This window comes from Oncorhynchus tshawytscha, linkage group LG04 (genome assembly GCF_018296145.1).
Source record: "Oncorhynchus tshawytscha isolate Ot180627B linkage group LG04, Otsh_v2.0, whole genome shotgun sequence".
NCBI lineage: Eukaryota > Metazoa > Chordata > Actinopteri > Salmoniformes > Salmonidae > Oncorhynchus > Oncorhynchus tshawytscha.
Window position 1 is genome coordinate 38,438,263 of NC_056432.1, and position 23,764 is coordinate 38,462,026.

Consider the following 23,764-nt stretch of genomic DNA (forward strand, 5'->3'; position numbering starts at 1 on the left):
CCTCTCCCATTTACACAGTGGGAAGAAATATATTTTCAAAGCAGACAGTTTCCCCTTGCTGCAAAGAGTTGAAATGTTCAAATCTAGAGTATTTCAACAGCCTGGAGTGTAAGGTAAGCTGTTCCCCTGCACAGAGAGGCTCTCATCTTGTTGGAGGGGTGTTAAGTGTTAAGGACTGGGAAGCTGGGGTCTTACCTCTGCCGTGGGCACTCCCTCTGGGGGGCGGCAATGCAGCACGATCATCCCTTTGATTGGCACTTCCTTCCCCTGGGGGTCCTGCTCAAAGTTCTTCCTCAGGTCTGTGTGGGGAGAGAACACCGTGCTGTCAGTCCGTGCCATGTCCAGCCTGCCCTCAATCTCCCCATCACTAACACCACTTGCCACTGCCACTCTCCCTGCCTGGCCCTGCCCTTGGTTTGGACACAGTATCAACCTTACGAGTGAGAAACGGGCTGGGGGGATGGATGAATTGGGAGCTCATCTCCTTCCTTCCTTCCTTCCTTCATCTGCCTGCAGGTTCCCAAGGTCATTTGGAGGATAGACTGCACTGGCTGATGAGTACATATACTTTATAATATGCCCATGAAGCTTTACAGTATATGCCAAGGACATCATTTTTTCTCTACGTTGCACTCTGCTTTAATCTATTTACTCCTGCAGTGCAGTTTTGTCCATTCACTGTAATGTGAGACTGTGGTATTACCATATAAATATAATGAGTAGGATGAGGATCGAACCTCTAACCATGGCAATTCTACCGGCAACCTCCAGGCAACACTCAAAATGGCCACCAGTCCACCCATGATGGCAAAATTGACCTGAATGGAGACACCTGTTCTATTCATTCTAATTCTATGGGTCAGTGTTTCCAAAGCCTGGTTCTGTGCTCTCGCACTAACATACCTGATTAAACTAAAGGCTTGTTGATTGGTTGAATCAAGTATGTTAGCGCCAGCGCAAAAACTAAAATGTGCATTGCTATGTAGGCTACTCACATGCGATGTGTACCGTGGCCTTGCGGCTCTTGGAGGTGCCCAGGTGGCTCCAGGCCACACACAGACACCAGTAGTCCTCTGGGCCGTGGAAGTCCTCCACCTGCTGACGGGACACGTTGATCAGCACCTCACGCACCTTCAGACCTGCACAGTGGAAAGAAACAGCCAATAAGTGATCTTACTTGTTAGATCAGGTGTTATTTAGAGATCACAGCACAAGTGCCAGGAACATTTACAGGACCTCTAGTTCTCAGTCCGTGGAATGTGCTAACCATAGTTGAGAGATCCTCACAACATATTTAAAGGGGAGGAGGGTGGGATCTGATCAAATATTTAGAGTCTGTCTGGTAGTATTGATCAATGGTTTCCCAAAATACAATTTTAAAAATACATTTGGTTTTTATGGTGGACTGACACACTGCTCCAATCAGTGTGTCTAATGTTATTCTGTTCTCCCTTTACTCTATGCTGGGTATTGAAAATGCATCACAGATGAAATAGGCAGTCCCCTAGGCCTCTCTTAGGATTCTGTTGTGCGTGATGCAAAATAGTGCGAACAAGAAAAATAGTTGCCTAAAGCAACATAATCCCCACTAACAAGCTTAACATCAGACCCGCTTCAAAAGAATACTCTAGTATGTACAGTAACCATGACACAATAATAGTACATATACCACAGTGACACAAGCACAGCTAGCACAATGCAAACGCAGCACATTTTTTTAGAACAAGCACATTAAAGTGTGTCTGTACGAATGGACTCTCCCATATTCTGAAATCCTCTTAGCGGCGCAGCGCAAAACACGCCAACTGAAATCTATGCAGACCTGTCACACAGTTTAGAATTGTTAAAGGCTTCCATTTTATATCTGAGTCATGGGCTTAGGGATCTGCCATGTGTGTTTTCTTTCCTCCTTTTCAGTCTCGATAGCCTGCAGGCTTCCCAAACACAGGATTAAAGAAAAGATGCAATGTGGGGGGTTTATGACAGAAAATGGTACCCTATTCCCTATATAGTGTACTACTCTGGTCAAAAGTAGTGCACTATATAGGGAATATGGTGCAATTTGGGACACAGGCCGAGTCTCTTAACACCCCCCACCCCGCTCTCCTCTCCTGCACACAACAATAAATGATAAATGCAGCCTAATCTGACATGCTCATTGAGTCATAACAGCACATTTACTGCACAGCATATCAGAGTTTTGAATAAATAACAATTCAACTCCACACTAAATAACTGCAGGGAACATGGATATTAATGTGGATATTAACATATATTAATGTGAGAGAGACAGCTGCATGTGAGCTCGCAATTTTCAGCATGTTTTTTTTTACAAAAGATTAGATTAAGATGAAGGTATATTTTTTGGCAAGGACATATACAGTATACTACCCTCCACAACATAACCTTCACTCCAAATCAAAACCTACAACCTGATTTTGGACAAAATTACCGGGAAGGATTTGAACTACCAAAGATTCCTATTTCCAAGCTATACAGCAAATGCTCTGGCAAACAAACAGAAAGCTGAAAACACCATCCAACCTGGAACTGGAGGCCTTTGAAGCCCCCTCCTGCTGTTCAGAGACCATCCCCTGGCATTTTCTACAAGGAATCTGCCTCCAGAAAAAAGCTTCTCCCAAGTGGGTGTGACACCTACTCCTGTTGCCTGCTGCACTGCTGCTTGGATTCCACCTGGCGATCTGTTCACCGTCTGCCCTGGCCTGTCTCCCCCTGTCTGGTACAGGTACCCCCGCCACACTCCCAAGCTTTCGTTTGCCTCCAGCACACACGCACTGTTGAGCGAGCGACTCTGAACTTACAATGGCTAGCCCCAAGTTGTTTCATTTTTTATTGAGCTTTATGCTACAGTGGCTTGCGAAAGTATTCACCCCCCATGGCATTTTTCCTATTTTGTTTCCTTACAACCTGAAATTAAAATGGATGTTGGGGTGGGATGGGTTGTATCATTTGATTTACACAACATGCCTACCACTTTGAAGATGCAAAATATTTTTTAATTGTGAAACAAACAAGAAATAAGACCAAAAAAAACCAGAAAACTTGAGCGTGCATAACTATTCACCCCCCCCAAAAAAAGTCAATACTTTGTAGAGCCACCTTTTACAGCAATTTTAAGTCATACTACAGATTCTCAATTGGATTGAGGTCTGGGCTTTGACTAGGTCATGACAAGACATTTAAATATTTCCCTTTTAACCACTCGAGTGTTGCTTTAGCAGTATGCTTATGGGAATTGTCCTGCTGGAAGGTGAACCTTCGTCCCAGTCAAACAGATTTCCCTCAAGAATTTCCCTGCATTTCGCGCCATCCATCATTCCTTCAATTCTGTCCAGTTTCCCAGTCCCTGCCTATGAAAAACATCCCCACAGCATGATGCTGCCACCACCATGCTTCACTGTGGGGATGGTGTTCTCAGGGTGATGTGAGGTGTTGGGTTTGTGCCAAACATAGGATTTTCCTTGATGGCCAAAAAGCTCAATTTTAGTCTCATCTGACCAGAGTACCTTCTTCCATATGTTTGGGGAGTCTCCCACATACCTTTTGGCAAACACCAAAAGTGTCTGGTTATTGTTTTCTTAAAGCAAAGGATTTTATTCTGGTCACTCTTCCGTAAAGCCCAATTCTGTGGAGTGTACGGCTTAAAGTGGTCCTATGGACAGATACTCAAATCTCCGCTGTGGAGCTTTGCAGCTCCTTCAGGGTGATCTTTGGTCTCTTTGATGCCTCTCTGATTAATGCTCTTCTTTCCTGGTCCATTAGCTTTGGTGGGTGACCCTCTCTTGGCAGGTTTGTCGTGATGCCATATTCTTTTCACTTTTTGTCATAGCCGCTTGCTAAAAAACTTTAATGAGCTAGCCTTCCTTCATGACCTGGCCTAAATTGGTATAGAATCAGCTGTCAAAAACGCTTGGACCTTATTTTTTGATTTTCAGTGGTATTTTAAACAAACACAACCCCCATAAAGAAAATGAGAATTAAAAACAGGTTCAGCCCCTGGTTCAACCGTGATCTTGCAGAGTTACTCCACCTCAAGAATTCCATTTGGCGAAAGGCTCGGCACACGCACACTCAGGCTGACTGGCTCTCATTCAGGCAAATGAGAAATAAGTGCACTTAGGCTATCTGGAAGGCCAAGGTTAGTTACTTTAATTAAGGAGCAGTTCTCTCTCTGTGGGTCTAACCCCAAGAAGTTCTGGAAAATGGTTAAAGACCTGGAGAATAAACACTCCTCCTCACAGCTGCCCATGTCCCTTAATGTTGATGATGTCATTGTTACTGACAAGGAGCACAGGATTCCTATTTGACTCAGCAATACCTCCTTGCCCGTCCAACATTTCCTCATCTCCCACCCCTTCTAATGTAACTAGCCCCGATTCTCCTCCCTCTTTTTCCCCTGCCCCTCTACAATGTTTTGCCCTGCTTTTGCCCTGCTAAAGAAGCTCCATAAACTTGACCCCCCAAAAAACATTTGGGTCAGATGGTTTAGACCCTTTCTTCTTTAAGGTTTCTGCCCCTGTCATCGCCAAGCCTATCTTTGACCTTTTTAACCTGTCTCTCCTCTCTGAGGAGGTTCCCATTGCTTAGAAGGCAGCCACGGTGCATATTTTATTTAAAGGGAGAGATCAAGCTGATCCTAACTGTAATAGGCCTATTTCTATGTTGCCAAAAGTGTTGGAAGTACTTGTCAGTAATCAACTGATTGGCTTCTTGATGTCTATTGTATTCTCTTGGGTATGCAATCTGGTTTCCGCTCAGGTTATGGATGTGTCACTGCAACCTTAAATGTCCTCAATGATGTCACAATTGCCCTTGATTCTACGCAATGTTGTGCTGCTATTTTTATTGACTTGGCCAAAGCTTTTGATAAGTGGGCTGGCTAAGGAGTATTGGTGTTTCTGAGGGGTCTTTGGACTGGTTTGCTAACTACCTCTCAAAGAGTGCAGTGTATAAAGTCAGAACATCTGCTGTCTCAGCCACTGCCTGTCACCAAGGGAGTACCCCAAGGCTCGATCCTATACCCCACGTCTTTCTCAATGTTCATGAGGTAGTCACCTCATACAAGTACTTGGGAGTATGGCTAGAAGGTACACTGTCCTTCTCTCAGCACATATCAAAGCGTCAGGCTAAAGTTAAATCTAGACTTGGTTTCCTCTATCGTAATCGTTCCACTTTCACCCCAGCTTCCGAACTAATCCTGATTCAGATGACCATCCTACCCATGCTAGGTTACGGAGATGTAATTTATGGATCGACAGGTAAGGGTGCTCTCGAGCGGCTAAATGGTCATTATCATTCGGCCATCAGATTTTCCACCAAATGCTCCTTATAGGAAACATCACTGCAGTCTATACTCTCTAAACTGGTCATCTCTGTATACCCGCCACAAGACCCACCCGTTGATGCTTATTAATAAAACCCTCTTAGGCCTCACTCCCCCCTATCTGAGATATCTACTGCAGCCCTCATCCTCCACATACAACACCCATCCTGCCAGTCACATTCTGTTAAAGGTCCCCAAAGCACACACATCCCAGAGTCGCTCCTCTTTTCAGTTTTCTGCAGCTAGTGACTGGAACAAGCTGCAACAAACACACAAATTGGACAGTTTTATCTCCATTTATCTTCATGGACACTCTTACTGACAGTTGTGGCTGCTTCACGCAATGTATTGTTGCCTCTACCTTCTTTCCCTTTGTGCTGTTGTTTGTGCCCAATAATGTTTGTACCATGTTTTGTGCTGCTACCATGTTGTGTTGCTACCATGTTGTTGTCATGTTGTGTTGCTACCATGCTGTGTTGTCATGTGTTGCTGCCATGCTATGTTGTTGTCTTAGATCTCTCTTTATGTAGTGTTGTGGTGTCTCGTCGTGATGTGTGCTTTGTCCTATATTTTAATTGTATTTTTAATTGTTAATCCTAGCCCCCGTCCTCACAGGAGGCCTTTTGCCTTTTGGTAGACTGTCATTGTAAATAAGAATTTGTTCTTAACTGACAGGCCTAGTTATATAAAGGTTAAATAAAAACAAATATATATATAAATGGATGGATTAATAAGGGCCCTATAGAATCGGTTTTATTTTTTGCTTAATTCCATTTATTTATTTATTTCAAATTCTGTCTTCTCCGTTTTGTTATTACAGGTTTCAGATTTGAATCTGCCATGCAGTATTGAGGGAAAGAGTCTACCAGAACAAAGTGCTTACCTTAGTTCAAAACTCCTAATTCCCAAAATGGGAGAACTAAACAATATTTCTACTTTTGAGAATGTGGGAATGGTCCGTGGACACTTAAGAGGCAGTCATGACAAGTTTGTTTCATTTGGTGATCTCATGAAGCACAGGAAACACACATACAGTGCCTTGCGAAAGTATTCGGCCCCCTTGAACTTTGCGACCTTTTGGCTGAATAATTTTGCACGCCCAATTTTTCAGTTTTTGATTTGTTAAAAAAAGTTTGAAATATCCAATAAATGTCGGTCCACTTCATGATTGTGTCCCACTTGTTGTTGATTCTTCACAAAAAAATACAGTTTTATATCTTTATGTTTGAAGCCTGAAATGTGGCAAAAGGTCGCAAAGTTCAAGGGGGCTGAATACTTTTGCAAGGCACTGTAACTGTATCTCTTAAAGTGTACATTTCCCAGCTGTCAGGTTTACATATATTCATTGTGAAACATATGTGACTAAACATGAAACTATTTGTGAAATATGTCATGTAATGTTAACCTTCTAAATGAGAGTACGGATTTTCCTATAATGATTAACTAGTCAGTGGCCATACCCCCATGAGCCAAGACATCACATTAGGCGTCATAGAATCTCCCCTTCTTCAACAGAGGATAAAACCCACTTCCTACGAAATATACATTAAAGTCAGGGAACGCCGGGACAGAGTCCCCAAGTTGGATTGGCTACGGAGATAATACAGCTGTAGTTTTGGCTACACAGCTGGAAATGGTTAAAATCTGAGACTATAGATCACTACAGAATAAGAGCAAATCTTTGACGTATAATAACTAGTCTGCAGCTAGAAATGACATAAGTCTAGAACGAGAATACCGACAACTGCTGAAGCATCTATTTTATGAGAACATTTTTGAATGGTACTCTGAAGTAACCATTCTAACCACCTACAACCACAAAATACATTGTGACTTCTGGGAAAGTTAACCAGAGAGTCTGATGAACTCTACAGGATGATTGAGGATTCCAACAGAGAAGACAACAACAACATGGGTCGTAAATATATACATTCCAATTATTCTGGAATGAGTGGACGTTCATGTGCAAAAGATTAGCATATCAATGAATATAATTATCGACTGTGTGTAGTGAAATCATTTAGTCTTTCCCACTCTTTCTCAGTCCCCACCCCTTTCTTTTGTCTACCAAGCCATCTCTTCGGCATACCCCACTAGGGTTTTTTCGATCATTGTTAGTAACCAATATCTACTGTTTGTTTTGTATGTATTTCTGTGATTAGTTAGTTAGTAAATAAATCATTTAGCCAATTTGTATATTGCTGATTCATTATGGAAACTAAGGTATGTGCAGATATCCAAGGGTTTGCGATGTTCAGTAATGAGAACTGATGAGGTAATAATTCATTAATAGAAGACCAATTGATTAGACATTAAAATATCTGAAGAGTTATATTCGGAAAATTATAACTGTGTAATCTCAACATTTTCCGTGATGCCCCGACTTCCTAGTTAACTAATGTTTACATGATCAGTTTTATCACATAATAATTAAACCTAGAGAACTGATTTGATATACATTACCGTTCAAAAGTTTGGGGTCACTTAAAAATGTCCCTGTTTTTGAAAGAAAAGCACATTGTGTCCATTCAAATAACATCAAATTTATCAGAAATACAGTGTAGACATTGCTAATGTTGTAAATGACTATTGTAGCTGGAAACGGCTGATTTTTTAATGGAATATCTACATAGGCGTACAGAGGCCCATTATCATCATCCATCACTCCTGTGTTCCAATGGCATGTTGTGTTAGCAGATCCAAGTTTATCATTTTAAAAGGCTAATTGATCATTAGAAAACCCTTTTGCAATTATGTTAGCATAGCTGAAAACGGTTGTCTGATTAAAGAAGCAATAAAACTGGCCTTCTTTAGACTAGTTGAGTATCTGGAGTATCAGCATTTGTGGGTTCAATTACAGGCTCAAAATGGCCAGAAACAAAGGACTTTCTTCTGAAACTCGTCAGTCTATTCTAGTTCTGAGAAATGAAGGCCATTCCATGCGGGAAATCTGTTTGTCCTGCGCCGTTGCCTCAAAGGAATATACAATCACTTATGCATTTTGTTCATGTCTTATCATCATCTTGGGCAAATAAAATAAACATCTAATAAGTTCAATACATTTAGTTGATTGCTACTAATTCCAATACAATTTTTTATATTGTCGAATTCCGTTTTAATATCTGGATTCCGTCCAGATAATGCTGTTGCTTGTGGGTGAGATACAGAAAATTACTCAAGATACACATTCATCGCCACAATTAGGAATACGGTCTACATTATGGCTCTGAAGAAAGACTTGTGTATCAATGATGCTAACAAACAACCTCAGCCACCTGTTAAGGGCTCTACACAGTCTACGTAAATGGAGCCGATGGAGGTCTGTTTGCGTCACGTTTAAAAATATTCAAAACGCACAAATGTACGTAGAACTAAGTAGAGAGCGACGCAAACGGATCTCCGTCGGCTCAGTTTGCGATGACTGCCAATAGTATATCCCTTTAGTCTCCAAATTGATTTTACAGCACAAATGTTGTTGGAACTCGGTCCACTGCTATCATCCAAACAAATTCAAATTCTGATGGGAAATGTTTTTTTATTAACAGACATCTCTGTAGACATGATTATATCCTTAAGGGACAAGTAGATTCTTTGAAAGTTCTCCAATCACTACTACAGCCAGCCAGCACCAGTCACAATGTGTAGTGAGACACAAACATAATTCATAACTCCCTTGCAAAGATATGGCAATTGACAGAGCATGGGGTGAAGAGATAGCAGAGAAGGTCATTACTAATGATGTCACAGAAGCCCCCCTAAAAAAAAAAAAAAAACATCACTGAGTAATATGCTAATGAGAGTTAGCAGGTCCCGATATCTCTAGCATCGGAGAGGCACATTTCCTTGAGGACTAACCGTCCACGACAGGTGGTGTGCCTGAGAGACAGACCCGAACATTTGGCACTTTGTCATGTCACCCCTTTTGTTTACAGGCAGAGCACCGTTGACAGGACATATTAAACTAAACCCTCTTGATTTCTTACACCCAACTTTTCTTTCTTTAAAAAAAAAATGTAAGTGGTTTTACAAGTGACAAAGCGATCCAAAAGGCAGAATTATAAAAAGAATGACTTAAGCCATGGCGATTGGCCGAAAAACATGAAATAGGAATGGAGGTTAGGGTGGTGGGAGCATAGTTGGAGGGGACAAAGCAAGGCTAATCTGTTCTTCCTATGGATTTGCTCTGTTGTCTTGCCATGGCTCAGCTTTTGCTGTGAGTTGGACAGGAGGGAGAGCATAAGAAGAGCCTGGATCCCGCTTTTGATCTATTAACCAACCAGCGGATGCTACATCTTCCTGCTAGGGATTATCAAATAAGACTAAATCCCAAATGGCACCTTATTCCTTATATTGGGTTGCAATATAAGCCTTTTCACTGAGCCATTTCATGGGGCTACACTTCACTTCCAGAGTCCACTGTAAGTACGTTGGTATTACAAAGTCAGAAAGTCCCCATGGAGTGCTCTAGCCATTGCTGCTCCACCTGCACAGTGCGCATGTTGCTGTCTCCACCAAGCCTCCTCATTCCCTCTTAATACATCATCCAACCCTCTAAGAGAACCATGACTGGCCTCTGGCAACACCCGTGTTTCTGCTTCCTGCTAAAGTTATTCACAGGGGAGGCACTGGAGGGTTTGGCATATAAAACGTGTGTAGAAATCGAGACGTTTTAACCACAGATAAATGAGAAGCAGGGTGATGTATTTGACCCGATCTTACCGCAATAATTTAAACTATCAACAATGTCTACCCATTAAGGAGTTCTTAACTTGTTGCAGTTGAGGTTGTATCGGTGGGTGCGCACGTGTGTATCCCAGTCTACCAAGGCAGCCATGGTAAATGTAAACACTTTTGAGGATGAGGAGCACAATTGAGGATGTAACCCTTACCTCTCAGTCGAGGAGAGAAACAGCATTAGCACATTAGCACAACCTTTGGGTAGAAAGAAAGAATGATCATACAAGGCAAGCACGGTTTAAAAATAGGCCTATATAAAACAATGACGGGGCACTTAATGCATTAATACAGAAAATCTATTACGAAATCTGTCACGCCCTGGTCTAAGTATTTTGTGTTTTTCTTCATGTATTGGGTCAGGCCCGGGTGTGGCATGGGGTTTTTGTATTGTGGTGTGTTTTGTCTTGGGGTTTTGGTGTGTATGTATTGGGATTGTAGCTAGTGGGGTTATATAGCAAAGTCTATGGCTGTCTGGAGTGGTTCTCAATCAGAGGCAGGTGTTTATCGTTGTCTCTGATTGGGAACCATATTTAGGCAGCCATATTCTTTGAGTTTGTCGTGGGTGATTGTCCTTAGTGTCTTCGTTCCTGTCGCTGTGTTAGTTGACACAAGTATAGGCTGTTTCGGTTTTCATTACGTTTATTTGTTTTGTAGTGTTTGTATTGAATCGTGTTTACGTTTTGTTGATTATACATGGATCGCAATCTACACGCTGCATTTTGGTCTGACTATCCTTCACACCTAGAAAACCGTAACAAAATCAGACAACCTCTTCCCACCTACACACACACACTAACCACTCACACAGACACGAGCTTGCACGCATGTGCACGCATGTGCACGCACGCACACACACACACACACGATTCAAGCTTTAAGCTTGCTAGAAAAAAATTATAATTTCCTGCATTTGGGGACATGATATTTTATAATGCACCATTTTTATTCCTCACTGCAGAGAGATAGGCTGCTCTATCCAGATAAGGCTATTGCCTGCCACATCCATTAGGCCCAATGCCCACTGTTTAACTCTGGAATTAGAGGCCAACAACACTGACAGAGCCAACTCTCCTCTTTACCTCTTAACAACAAAATCATATCCAATGTAAAGCTTGCTAAAACGAAATCAAAAGTCTGACAAAAGAAACACAGACCGTTAATAGCTTGTTTGGATCCATGGCATTATAAGCAGAGAGAATTAGCAAGTGAGCCAAAAGGGCATTATGCTGCAATAGTTGTGGGGGAAAGCGTTTACCTAATTGCAAATGCAACCACTCGTACAGGAAATATCGGAACAGAAGTTTTCAAGTTGAGTTTCATCTCCATCTGTGGCTAGGTAAGGGAAGCGATGTAATACTGTTTTCAGTGGGCGATGGAAAAGGGTTTTTATTATTCTTCAGAATTCGTGACTTCACTACTATGTTTGTTTTGTTTGCTTGAAAGCCGTGTTTGCTCAAGGATGTCCTGGGTTGAACCTAAAGTGAATGATTATTGACTAGGTTCCGAAATGTAAACAATAGAATGAATTGACTTGTGTATGCAATGCCTTAATGGATAGGCAAGCCCATGTTCAGTACAGTTGCGGGCACTAAAAAAAAATCACAGTACAGGTTTTCGTAACAAACTATTGCTAGAAAAAGCCACAGCGCCTTGTTGCATTGCAGCAATTGTTCTGCCAATACCCTGTTGCAAGCTAACTTTTTAGTGGCAACAAAACCTCAATGCAAAACCCTAGTTGTGCTCCAATTGCCCATTAAATGCACCCTGAGAACATTTGAGAGGAGAAAGACTGAGTCCACTATTTGAACATGTCAAGAAAGTGTCCGGCACAGACAGATCTCAGGTGGACTTAGCCATCTGAGCCCATGACAGACCTCTAGGTGCACTCGATAGAAATGTGATGGTTTCAGTACCTACCAACAAAAGGGATATATTGTACAAATAGAACACAGGCCTCAATACACCCAGTCCTGTCTGGCATGGAATAAAGTTATATCACCCCTAAGGAGCCTATTCTGTATAGGGTACGGTATGTGTGTGAGGTGTATTGTATTGTCTGGGCACATTCAGTTAACAACACCATTAACAGTGTCACACAGGGGCAAAGATAACATCAATCCTTGCTTTAGTGCCCATTACATAATGGTAAAAGCAATCCAACACTCATGATATAGGAGAGTTGAGCGTGAGGTGAGACTGAGGTCACTGCTGAGGGGAAGTAGTGTCACTGCCTGTTTTCAGCCTGTATGCTGTCTGTTTGCTTCCTGTTTGTTGCTTCTTTGCAGCAGGATTACTGCCTGTTTGTGGTCTGTTTGCTGCCTATTTACTGTTTTCTGCCTGTTTGTAGGTTACATGTTAATGGTGTTCCTCTGTCCTGGAATCTTAGCTCCTAGGTCTCATTCCAGGAATATGCTCCCTTCCATCTGCCCTCATGTACATTATTTCACTGATCTGATAGGACTGGATATTGCTTACACCAGTGGTTCTCAAACTGCGGGGGTCACAAGTAGGTTTGGGAGGCGTCGCGAGTGTGAAACTGAATGAGATAAACACATTTTTCATACATATTTTAATAGGCTACATATAGACCTACTATTTGTATTTTATATTTATACCTTTGCCTATTCAATCTGGTTACCAACATAGCCCTATGGTATTGCACTAAATGTGTGTCTCCAAAGTCTGTGCTTTAAAACCAAAAAGATCTGAGGGAATTTTTGCTACCTGCACTGCTGACAACTATTTTGGTCCACTCACACAGGAGTAATAAAGGCCCAGTTCACAAAATGTATGGGATTACATTTAAAAATATATATATTTATCAGGGGGTGCTGCAGAACCTTTAGCACCCCTACTTTCCGCGGCTATGCCGAGCACAGGTGAAGAAATGGGAGCAATTAAGTGGAAAAACAGAACAATGGAGATGCAGGAGAGGAACACATGGACAAATAAACAAGGAGAACTATAGAACCAAGAAACAATTAGAACTATAGAACAAAGAAACAAGGAGAACTATAGAACCAAGAAACAAAGAGCACTATAGAACCAAGAAACCCTATAGAACCAAGAAACAAGGAGCACTATAGAACCAAGAAACAAGGAGCACTATAGAACCAAGAAACAAGAACTATAGAACCAAGAAACAAGGAGAACTATAGAACCAAGAAACAAGGAGAACTATAGAACAAAGAAACAAGGAGAACTAAATAACAAAGAAACAAGGAGCACTATAGAACCAAGAAACAAGGAGCACTATAGAACCAAGAAACAAGGAGCACTATAGAACAAAGAAACAAGGAGCACTATAGAACCAAGAAACAAGGAGCACTATAGAACCAAGAAACAAGGAGCACTATGGAACCAAGAAACAAGGAGAACTATAGAACAAAGAAACAAGGAGAACTATATAAAAGAAACAAGGACTAAATAACAAAAAAACAAGGAGAACTATAGAACCAAGAAACAAGGAGAACTATAGAACCAAGAAACAAAGAGCACTATAGAACCAAGAATCAAGGAGAACTATAGAACCAAGAAACAATGAGCACTATAGAACCAAGAAACAAGGAGAACTATAGAACCAAGAAACAAGGAGAACTATATAACAAAGAAACAAGGAGCACTATAGAACCAAGAAACAAGGAGCACTATAGAACCAAGAAACAATGAGCACTATAAAACCAAGAAACAAGGAGAACTATAGAACAAAGAAACAAGGAGAACTATATAAAAGAAACAAGGACTAAATAACAAAAAAACAAGGAGAACTATAGAACCAAGAAACAAGGAGAACTATAGAACCAAGAAACAAAGAGCACTATAGAACCAAGAATCAAGGAGAACTATAGAACCAAGAAACAATGAGCACTATAGAACCAAGAAACAAGGAGAACTATAGAACCAAGAAACAAGGAGAACTATATAACAAAGAAACAAGGAGCACTATAGAACCAAGAAACAAACAAGGAGCACTATAGAACCAAGAAACAATGAGCACTATAAAACCAAGAAACAAGGAGCACTATAGAACCAAGAAACAATGAGCACTATAGAAACAAGAAACTATAGAAAGGAGCACTATAGAACCAAGAAACAAGGAGAACTATAGAACAAAGGATAACTATATAACAAAGAAACAATGAGAACTATAGAACAAAGAAACAAGGATAACTAAATAACAAAGAAACAAGGAGCACTATAGAACCAAGAAACAAGGAGCACTATAGAACCAAGAAACAATGAGCACTATAGAACCAAGAAACAAGGAGCACTATAGAACCAAGAAACAAGGAGAACTATAGAACAAAGGAGAACTATATAACAAAGAAACAAGGAGAACTATAGAACCAAGAAACAAAGAGCACTATAGAACCAAGAAATAAGGAGCACTATAGAACCAAGAAACAAGGAGCCCTATAGAACCAAGAAACAAGGAGCACTATAGAACCAAGAAACAACGAGAACTATAGAACCAAGAAACAAGGATAACTAAATAACAAAGAAACAAGGAGACCTAAATAAAAGAAACAAGGAGAACTATAGAACAAAGCAACAAGGAGAACTATAGAACCAAGAAACAAGGAGAACTATAGAACAAAGAAATAAGGAGAACTAAATAACAAAGAAACAAGGAGAACTATAGAACAAAGCAACAAGGAGACTATAGAACAAAGAAACAAGGAGAACTATAGAACAAAGAAATAAGGAGAACTAAATAACAAAGAAACGAGGAGCACTATAGAAACAAGGAGAACTATAGAACCAAGAAACAAGGAGGACTATAGAACCAAGAAACAAGGAGAACTATAGAACAAAGGAGAACTATAGAACCAAGAAACAAGGAGCACTATAGAACCAAGAAACAATGAGAACTATAGAACCAAGAAACAAGGATAACTAAATAACAAAGAAACAAGGAGACCTAAATAAAAGAAACAAGGAGAACTATAGAACAAAGCAACAAGGAGAACTATAGAACCAAGAAACAAGGAGAACTATAGAACAAAGAAATAAGGAGAACTAAATAACAAAGAAACAAGGAGAACTATAGAACAAAGCAACAAGGAGAACTATAGAACAAAGAAACAAGGAGAACTATAGAACAAAGAAACAAGGAGAACTATATAAAAGAAACAAGGACTAAATAACAAAAAAACAAGGAGAACTATAGAACCAAGAAACAAGGAGAACTATAGAACCAAGAAACAAAGAGCACTATAGAACCAAGAATCAAGGAGAACTATAGAACCAAGAAACAATGAGCACTATAGAACCAAGAAACAAGGAGAACTATAGAACCAAGAAACAAGGAGAACTATATAACAAAGAAACAAGGAGCACTATAGAACCAAGAAACAAGGAGCACTATAGAACCAAGAAACAATGAGCACTATAAAACCAAGAAACAAGGAGCACTATAGAACCAAGAAACAATGAGCACTATAGAACCAAGAAACAAGGAGCACTATAGAACCAAGAAACAAGGAGAACTATAGAACAAAGGATAACTATATAACAAAGAAACAAGGAGCACTATAGAACCAAGAAACAAGGAGCCCTATAGAACCAAGAAACAAGGAGCACTATAGAACCAAGAAACAATGAGAACTATAGAACAAAGAAACAAGGATAACTAAATAACAAAGAAACAAGGAGCACTATAGAACCAAGAAACAAGGAGCACTATAGAACCAAGAAACAATGAGCACTATAGAACCAAGAAACAAGGAGCACTATAGAACCAAGAAACAAGGAGAACTATAGAACAAAGGAGAACTATATAACAAAGAAACAAGGAGAACTATAGAACCAAGAAACAAAGAGCACTATAGAACCAAGAAATAAGGAGCACTATAGAACCAAGAAACAAGGAGCCCTATAGAACCAAGAAACAAGGAGCACTATAGAACCAAGAAACAATGAGAACTATAGAACCAAGAAACAAGGATAACTAAATAACAAAGAAACAAGGAGACCTAAATAAAAGAAACAAGGAGAACTATAGAACAAAGCAACAAGGAGAACTATAGAACCAAGAAACAAGGATAACTATAGAACAAAGAAATAAGGAGAACTAAATAACAAAGAAACAAGGAGAACTATAGAACAAAGCAACAAGGAGAACTATAGAACAAAGAAACAAGGAGAACTATAGAACAAAGAAATAAGGAGAACTAAATAACAAAGAAACGAGGAGCACTATAGAAACAAGGAGAACTATAGAACCAAGAAACAAGGAGGACTATAGAACCAAGAAACAAGGAGAACTATAGAACAAAGGAGAACTATAGAACCAAGAAACAAGGAGCACTATAGAACCAAGAAACAATGAGAACTATAGAACCAAGAAACAAGGATAACTAAATAACAAAGAAACAAGGAGACCTAAATAAAAGAAACAAGGAGAACTATAGAACAAAGCAACAAGGAGAACTATAGAACCAAGAAACAAGGAGAACTATAGAACAAAGAAATAAGGAGCACTATAGAACCAAGAAACAATGAGAACTATAGAACCAAGAAACAAGGAGCACTATAGAACCAAGAAACAATGAGAACTATAGAACCAAGAAACAAGGATAACTAAATAACAAAGAAACAAGGAGACCTAAATAAAAGAAACAAGGAGAACTATAGAACAAAGCAACAAGGAGAACTATAGAACCAAGAAACAAGGATAACTATAGAACAAAGAAATAAGGAGAACTAAATAACAAAGAAACAAGGAGAACTATAGAACAAAGCAACAAGGAGAACTATAGAACAAAGAAACAAGGAGAACTATAGAACAAAGAAATAAGGAGAACTAAATAACAAAGAAACGAGGAGCACTATAGAAACAAGGAGAACTATAGAACCAAGAAACAAGGAGGACTATAGAACCAAGAAACAAGGAGAACTATAGAACAAAGGAGAACTATAGAACCAAGAAACAAGGAGCACTATAGAACCAAGAAACAATGAGAACTATAGAACCAAGAAACAAGGATAACTAAATAACAAAGAAACAAGGAGACCTAAATAAAAGAAACAAGGAGAACTATAGAACAAAGCAACAAGGAGAACTATAGAACCAAGAAACAAGGAGAACTATAGAACAAAGAAATAAGGAGCACTATAGAACCAAGAAACAATGAGAACTATAGAACCAAGAAACAAGGAGCACTATAGAACCAAGAAACAATGAGAACTATAGAACCAAGAAACAAGGATAACTAAATAACAAAGAAACAAGGAGACCTAAATAAAAGAAACAAGGAGAACTATAGAACAAAGCAACAAGGAGAACTATAGAACCAAGAAACAAGGATAACTATAGAACAAAGAAATAAGGAGAACTAAATAACAAAGAAACAAGGAGAACTATAGAACAAAGCAACAAGGAGAACTATAGAACAAAGAAACAAGGAGAACTATAGAACAAAGAAATAAGGAGAACTAAATAACAAAGAAACGAGGAGCACTATAGAAACAAGGAGAACTATAGAACCAAGAAACAAGGAGGACTATAGAACCAAGAAACAAGGAGAACTATAGAACAAAGGAGAACTATAGAACCAAGAAACAAGGAGCACTATAGAACCAAGAAACAATGAGAACTATAGAACCAAGAAACAAGGATAACTAAATAACAAAGAAACAAGGAGACCTAAATAAAAGAAACAAGGAGAACTATAGAACAAAGCAACAAGGAGAACTATAGAACAAAGAAATAAGGAGAACTAAATAACAAAGAAACAAGGAGAACTATAGAACAAAGCAACAAGGAGAACTATAGAACAAAGAAACAAGGAGAACTATAGAACAAAGAAATAAGGATAACTAAATAACAAAGAAACAAGGAGCACTATAGAAACAAGGAGAACTATAGAACCAAGAAACAAGGAGGACTAAATAACAAAGAAACAAGGAGACCTAAATAAAAGAAACAAGGAGAACTATAGAACAAAGAAACAAGGAGAACTATAGAACAAAGAAACAAGGAGACCTATAGAACCAAGAAACAAGGAGCACTATAGAACCAAGAAACAATGAGAACTAGAGAACCAAGAAACAAGGATAACTAAATAACAAAGAAACAAGGACACCTAAATAAAAGAAACAAGGAGAACTATAGAACAAAGAAACAAGGAGAACTATAGAACAAAGAAACAAGGAGACCTATAGAACCAAGAAACAAGGAGCACTATAGAACCAAGAAACAAGGAGAACTATAGAACCAAGAAACAAGGAGAACTATATAACAAAGAAACAAGGAGCACTATAGAACCAAGAAACAAGGAGCACTATAGAACCAAGAAACAATGAGCACTATAAAACCAAGAAACAAGGAGCACTATAGAACCAAGAAACAAGGAGCACTATAGAACCAAGAAACAAGGAGAACTATAGAACAAAGGAGAACTATATAACAAAGAAACAAGGAGAACTATAGAACCAAGAAACAAAGAGCACTATAGAACCAAGAAATAAGGAGCACTATAGAACCAAGAAACAAGGAGCCCTATAGAACCAAGAAACAAGGAGCACTATAGAACCAAGAAACAATGAGAACTATAGAACAAAGAAACAAGGATAACTAAATAACAAAGAAACAAGGAGCACTATAGAACCAAGAAACAAGGAGCACTATAGAACCAAGAAACAAGGAGCACTATAGAACCAAGAAACAATGAGCACTATAGAACCAAAAAACAAGGAGCACTATAGAACCAAGAAACAAGGAGAACTATAGAACAAAGGAGAACTATATAACAAAGAAACAAAGAGAACTATAGAACCAAGAAACAAAGAGCACTATAGAACCAAGAAATAAGGAGCACTATAGAACCAAGAAACAAGGAGCCCTATAGAACCAAGAAACAAGGAGCACTATAGAACCAAGAAACAATGAGAATTATAGAACCAAGAAACAAGGATAACTAAATAACAAAGAAACAAGGAGACCTAAATAAAAGAAACAAGGAGAACTATAGAACAAAGCAACAAGGAGAACTATAGAACCAAGAAACAAGGAGAACTATAGAACAAAGAAATAAGGAGAACTAAATAACAAAGAAACAAGGAGAACTATAGAACAAAGCAACAAGGAGAACTATAGAACAAAGAAACAAGGAGAACTATAGAACAAATAAATAAGGAGAACTAAATAACAAAGAAACAAGGAGCACTATAGAAACAAGGAGAACTAAATAACAAAGAAACAAGGAGACCTAAATAAAAGAAACAAGGAGAACTATAGAACAAAGCAACAAGGAGAACTATAGAACAAAGAAACAAGGAGAACTATAGAACAAAGAAACAAGGAGACCTAAATAAAAGAAACAAGGAGAACTATAGAACAAAGAAACAAGGAGAACTATAGAACCAAGAAACAAGGAGAACTATAGAAAAAATAACCTAGGAGACTATAGAACAAAGACACAATGAAAACTATAGAACAAAGAAACAAGAAAAGGAAAGCAGAGGACATGAAAGACAAAGACAAAGAACGGACGAAAAGACAAAGAACGTGCGTGAGTTGATTCCCATAGCCGAAAGCTAAAGCCAAGCCTAGCCACGACAGAGATGATTTGATTTAGGGTTTGACGAAAGACTGAGTTAATGAATAAGTGAAGTGCTCTAAACCGAGCTAGGTTTCATTTTCCCTTTATTGAACAGGATAAACGCCATGCTGTGAAAAATTTAATATATTTTTGCAACATAAAAGCTGACTCCTCCTCTGTGTACACCACACCCTGCTACTTCATAGATCAGAACCCCTGTGGACCGATCACAGCTACAGGCAGGCCATGCTTTCCATCCAACCCTGCAACCGCCACTACAAACAGGTTGGCCATATGATCTTGCTTTGGACTCCACAATAGTGACAAGATATCCCTAGTTGATATTGGCTGCTGACATGAATAACTTTTAGCTCAAAATGCAGGTATAAAACAGTGTATTTATGCATCTTTTATTTGGAAATGTTTATGGCTGCAATGACAGGCTACATTTGCAGGCCTACACAAACCCAGTTGTCTCAGTAAGATCCATGAAGGGAAGTGAAGGAGGACAGGGAAAGAAGACATGGTCAGGGAAGCGTGCAGCTGTGTGTGTGAGTGTGAGTGTGTATGTGTGTGTATCTTTGTAACCATCAAGGTTATTCATCTACTATTCTCAGGCCTCTTCTCCCCATAGTGTCCAAGCCTGTCTGGACCTGCCACTCTCCATGTGCCTTCAATCTATGTGAGAGAGAGCAAGCGGATTTGTCTGCTCACTGCCCGCCAACAATAACATTCACAATGCACAGACTCAACAAGAAAGGTAGGTGACTTTTCTTTAATCCAAGGGCATTGAGTCCTTATGGAATATATGGGTCTATATGGGGCCCCAATGGTGTGTGATTCCCTAAGGCACATGGACTATTTACCCCTGATAAAGGAGATTTTAACTAGCTTAATTAAAAACACATAAAAGATGGTAGTAGGAAGAATGGATCTTAAAAGGACCAATCCAGCCATTTTTATCTCAATATCAAATCATTTATGCGTAACAATTAAGCACCCTAGCTGTGATTGTTTTCAATTAAAATTGTCAAAAATAAACAAAAATAGCTTCTTAGCAAAGAGCAATTTATCAAGCAAGAATTTAGCTAGTAATGTCTGGGAGGGGTCTGAGTGAGAAGGGGAAAACAGAAAACTAGCTATTACTGGAAGAGGTCTATTAACCAATGTACTGCCTAGTCACCAGGCAGGCCAAAAGTCCATCCCACCAAAACAGGCAGAAATTACAGCTCTTGCACTAAAAAGGACATTTTCATCACAATTTCACAGTATTATTCCAACCTCAGGGGGAAATATATCGCACCAGTCAAAAGTGCTATATAGAGTTTTTCTTTATTTTTACTATTTTCTACATTGTAGAATAATAGTGAAGACATCAAAACAATGAAATAACACATATGGAATCATGTAGTAACCAAAAAATGTGTTAAACAAATCAAAATATGTTTTATATTTGCCATGATGACAGCTTTGCACACTCTTGGCAAATCGTTTTTCACTTCACTAGGCCTTTAACAGCATCAAAGGAGCAGTCCATCCATAACATCATAAATACTTCTCTCGGAACAAACGTATTATGATTCCCTCTCACATACAGTGCCTTCAGAAAGAATTCATTGACTTATTCCATATTTTGTTGTGTTACAGCCTAAATTCAAAATGCATTAAATGTATTCATTTTTTTTCACCCATCGACACACAAGAATTTATAGACAGTTTTGCTAATTTATTGAAAATTAAATACAGAAATATCTCATTTACATAGGTATTCACACCCCTAAGTCAAAACTTAAACAAAAATATAAACATGGGAACAAACATAAAGTTTGTTCCCATGTTTTATGAGCTGAAATAAAAGACCCAGAAATGTTCCATACACACAAGTTAAGTTAAGTTAAGTTAAGTTATGTTCCATACACACAATTAAGTAAAAGGCTCATGATCAAAAGTATGTGGACACCTGCTCATCGAACAACTCATTCAAAAATCATGGCCATTAATATGGAGTTTGTCCCGCCTTTGCTGCTATAACAGCCTCCACTCTTCTGGGAAGGCTTTCCATTAGATGTTGGAACATTGCTGTGGGGACTTGCTTCCATTCAGCAATAAGAGCATTAGTGAGGTCGGGGCACTGATGTTGAGCGATTAGGCCTGGCTCGCCGTCGGTGTTCCAATTCATCTTAAAGGTGTTCGATGGGGTTGAGGTCAGGGCTCTGTGCAGGTCAGTCAAGTTCTTCCACACCGATCTCAACAAATAATTTCTGTGTGCACGGGGGCATTGTCATGCTAATACAGGAAAGGTCCTTCCCTGAACTGTTGCCACTCCAGTCTACACTCCACTCTATACCACTCCAGCCGACGCTTATTATACCACGGCAGGTTTTATACCACTCCAGCCAACGATTATTATACCACGGCAGGTTTTATACCACTCCAGCTGACGCTTATTATACCACGGCAAGTTTTATACCACTCCAGCCGATGATTATTATACCACGTGTAATGGCTTTCTTCTATCTCCTCCTCGGACGAGGAGGTGTAGCAAGGATCGGACCAAAATGCAGCGTGTAGATTGCGATCCATGTTTAATCAAACAAACGTAACACGAATACACACAAAACACTACAAAACAATAAACGTAACGAAAACCGAAACAGCCTATACTTGTGTCAACTAACACAGCGACAGGAACAAAGACAAAGACACTAAGGACAATTTTGGAACTCTGTGGTGAGTGTTGAAACTAGGAAAGATCAATTGTACGCGCTACGCACGTCAGCGGTCGCGTTCTGTGAGCTTGTGTGGGCTACCACTTCGCGACTGAGCCGTTGTTGCCCCTAGACGTTTCCACTTCACATTAATAGCACTTACAGTTGACCGGGGAAGCTCTAGCAGAGCAGGAATTTGAGATTATATACACCTGTCAGTAACGGGTGGGGCTGAAATAGCCGAATCAACTAATTTGAAGGGGTGTCCACATACTTTTGTATAAATAGTGTATGAACAGAGCTTGTCAATTCAATTATTTTAAACCTAACCACACGTCATCGCTTGCAGCCGTCGGTTTCAACCGGAGGCCACTGTGACATTGATTTCCCAACGAATCCTTCCGCTGTTCAATTATGTATAGGCATGCTGACCCTATAAAAAATCTATTACTGACAGGTAGACGAGACCCGCCTCGTCCCAGAGGCCTCAGCACAGCTGTCTGTAGTCATCTCTAGTCATCACACTGCACTCCATGGGGTCTGAAATTAATTCTCTCTGCTTAGAGAAATACCTGGACAGAGGTGTAGGTGGCTGTCTGGATTCATTTGCCACAGCGATATTCAAATAGACATTTATTGACATTTAAACATAGACAAATTGGGACAGAAGTCCATTTTCCTTTAAGGTAGGAAGGTTAATTGAAAGGAAACGTTCCATGAGCAGCACTTCGTGACAGTACATTCTCAACTTATTACTTCACCTTGCTGGCTGACTTCAGCCAGCCAACAGTCAGTCCCTGCTCTCCTCCTAGCTCTCCTCTCCTCACCTCATAGCTCTCCTCTTCTCTCTTCCTAGCTCTCCTCCCTGTGCCTCAGTCTGGCTAAACCAAGGGCACTGGAGCACTACTTATCTGTGGCTGTGATTCATCAGCCTGGTTGGTAAATAAGAGACGTTATAATCACGGGGCTCCTGGTGGCATTGAGGGTCCATGTACTAATCAATAACATCCAATTCTTCATATATCTTCTGCTCTGATTATCTTGGCCTAATCCAACACTACACAATTTGTCTGTCCATTACTGGAGCAGGACAAAGCAGCGCTGAGCATGTTGTTTTCACTGGTGGTTATGATTTTAATGGTGATAAAGCTATTTGGCTATCCAGTTGGCCAGGTGTGAGAAGAGGTGAGAAGAGGACAATCTCAGCCAGGCTCTTTTAATTGCAAATCCACCTGGGTCTCCTTTTGATACAGAAACCATTGGTTTCACAGCCTAGGCAAAGTAACATCGCATGCGGTGAAGTGCAGAAGATTAAGAAAAAGTAATAATTGTTCTCTGGAATATAGCTTAAAGGCAGAGCAAATGTTCAAATACTGGGAGTGCTTGAATCAAAATCTGTGAAATTGCGTAGCGAACGAAGATAATGTGTT

At 39.6% G+C, this 23,764-nt stretch overlaps 1 protein-coding gene across 3 annotated transcripts in view; it reads right to left on the reverse strand.

Annotated features, from left to right (window-relative positions):
* Window positions 1-23,764, reverse strand: part of LOC112248683 (netrin receptor UNC5D-like) — a 215,583-nt gene that overhangs the window by 40,611 nt on the left and 151,208 nt on the right. For all 3 annotated transcript variants that reach the window (XM_024417918.1, XM_024417919.1, XM_024417917.1), the window contains exons 3-4: window positions 996-1,139; window positions 196-299 (exon numbers count right to left, since the gene is read on the reverse strand). In XM_024417918.1, coding sequence (XP_024273686.1) covers window positions 196-299; window positions 996-1,139 — 248 coding nt within the window. The remainder of the gene's footprint in view (window positions 1-195; window positions 300-995; window positions 1,140-23,764) is intronic.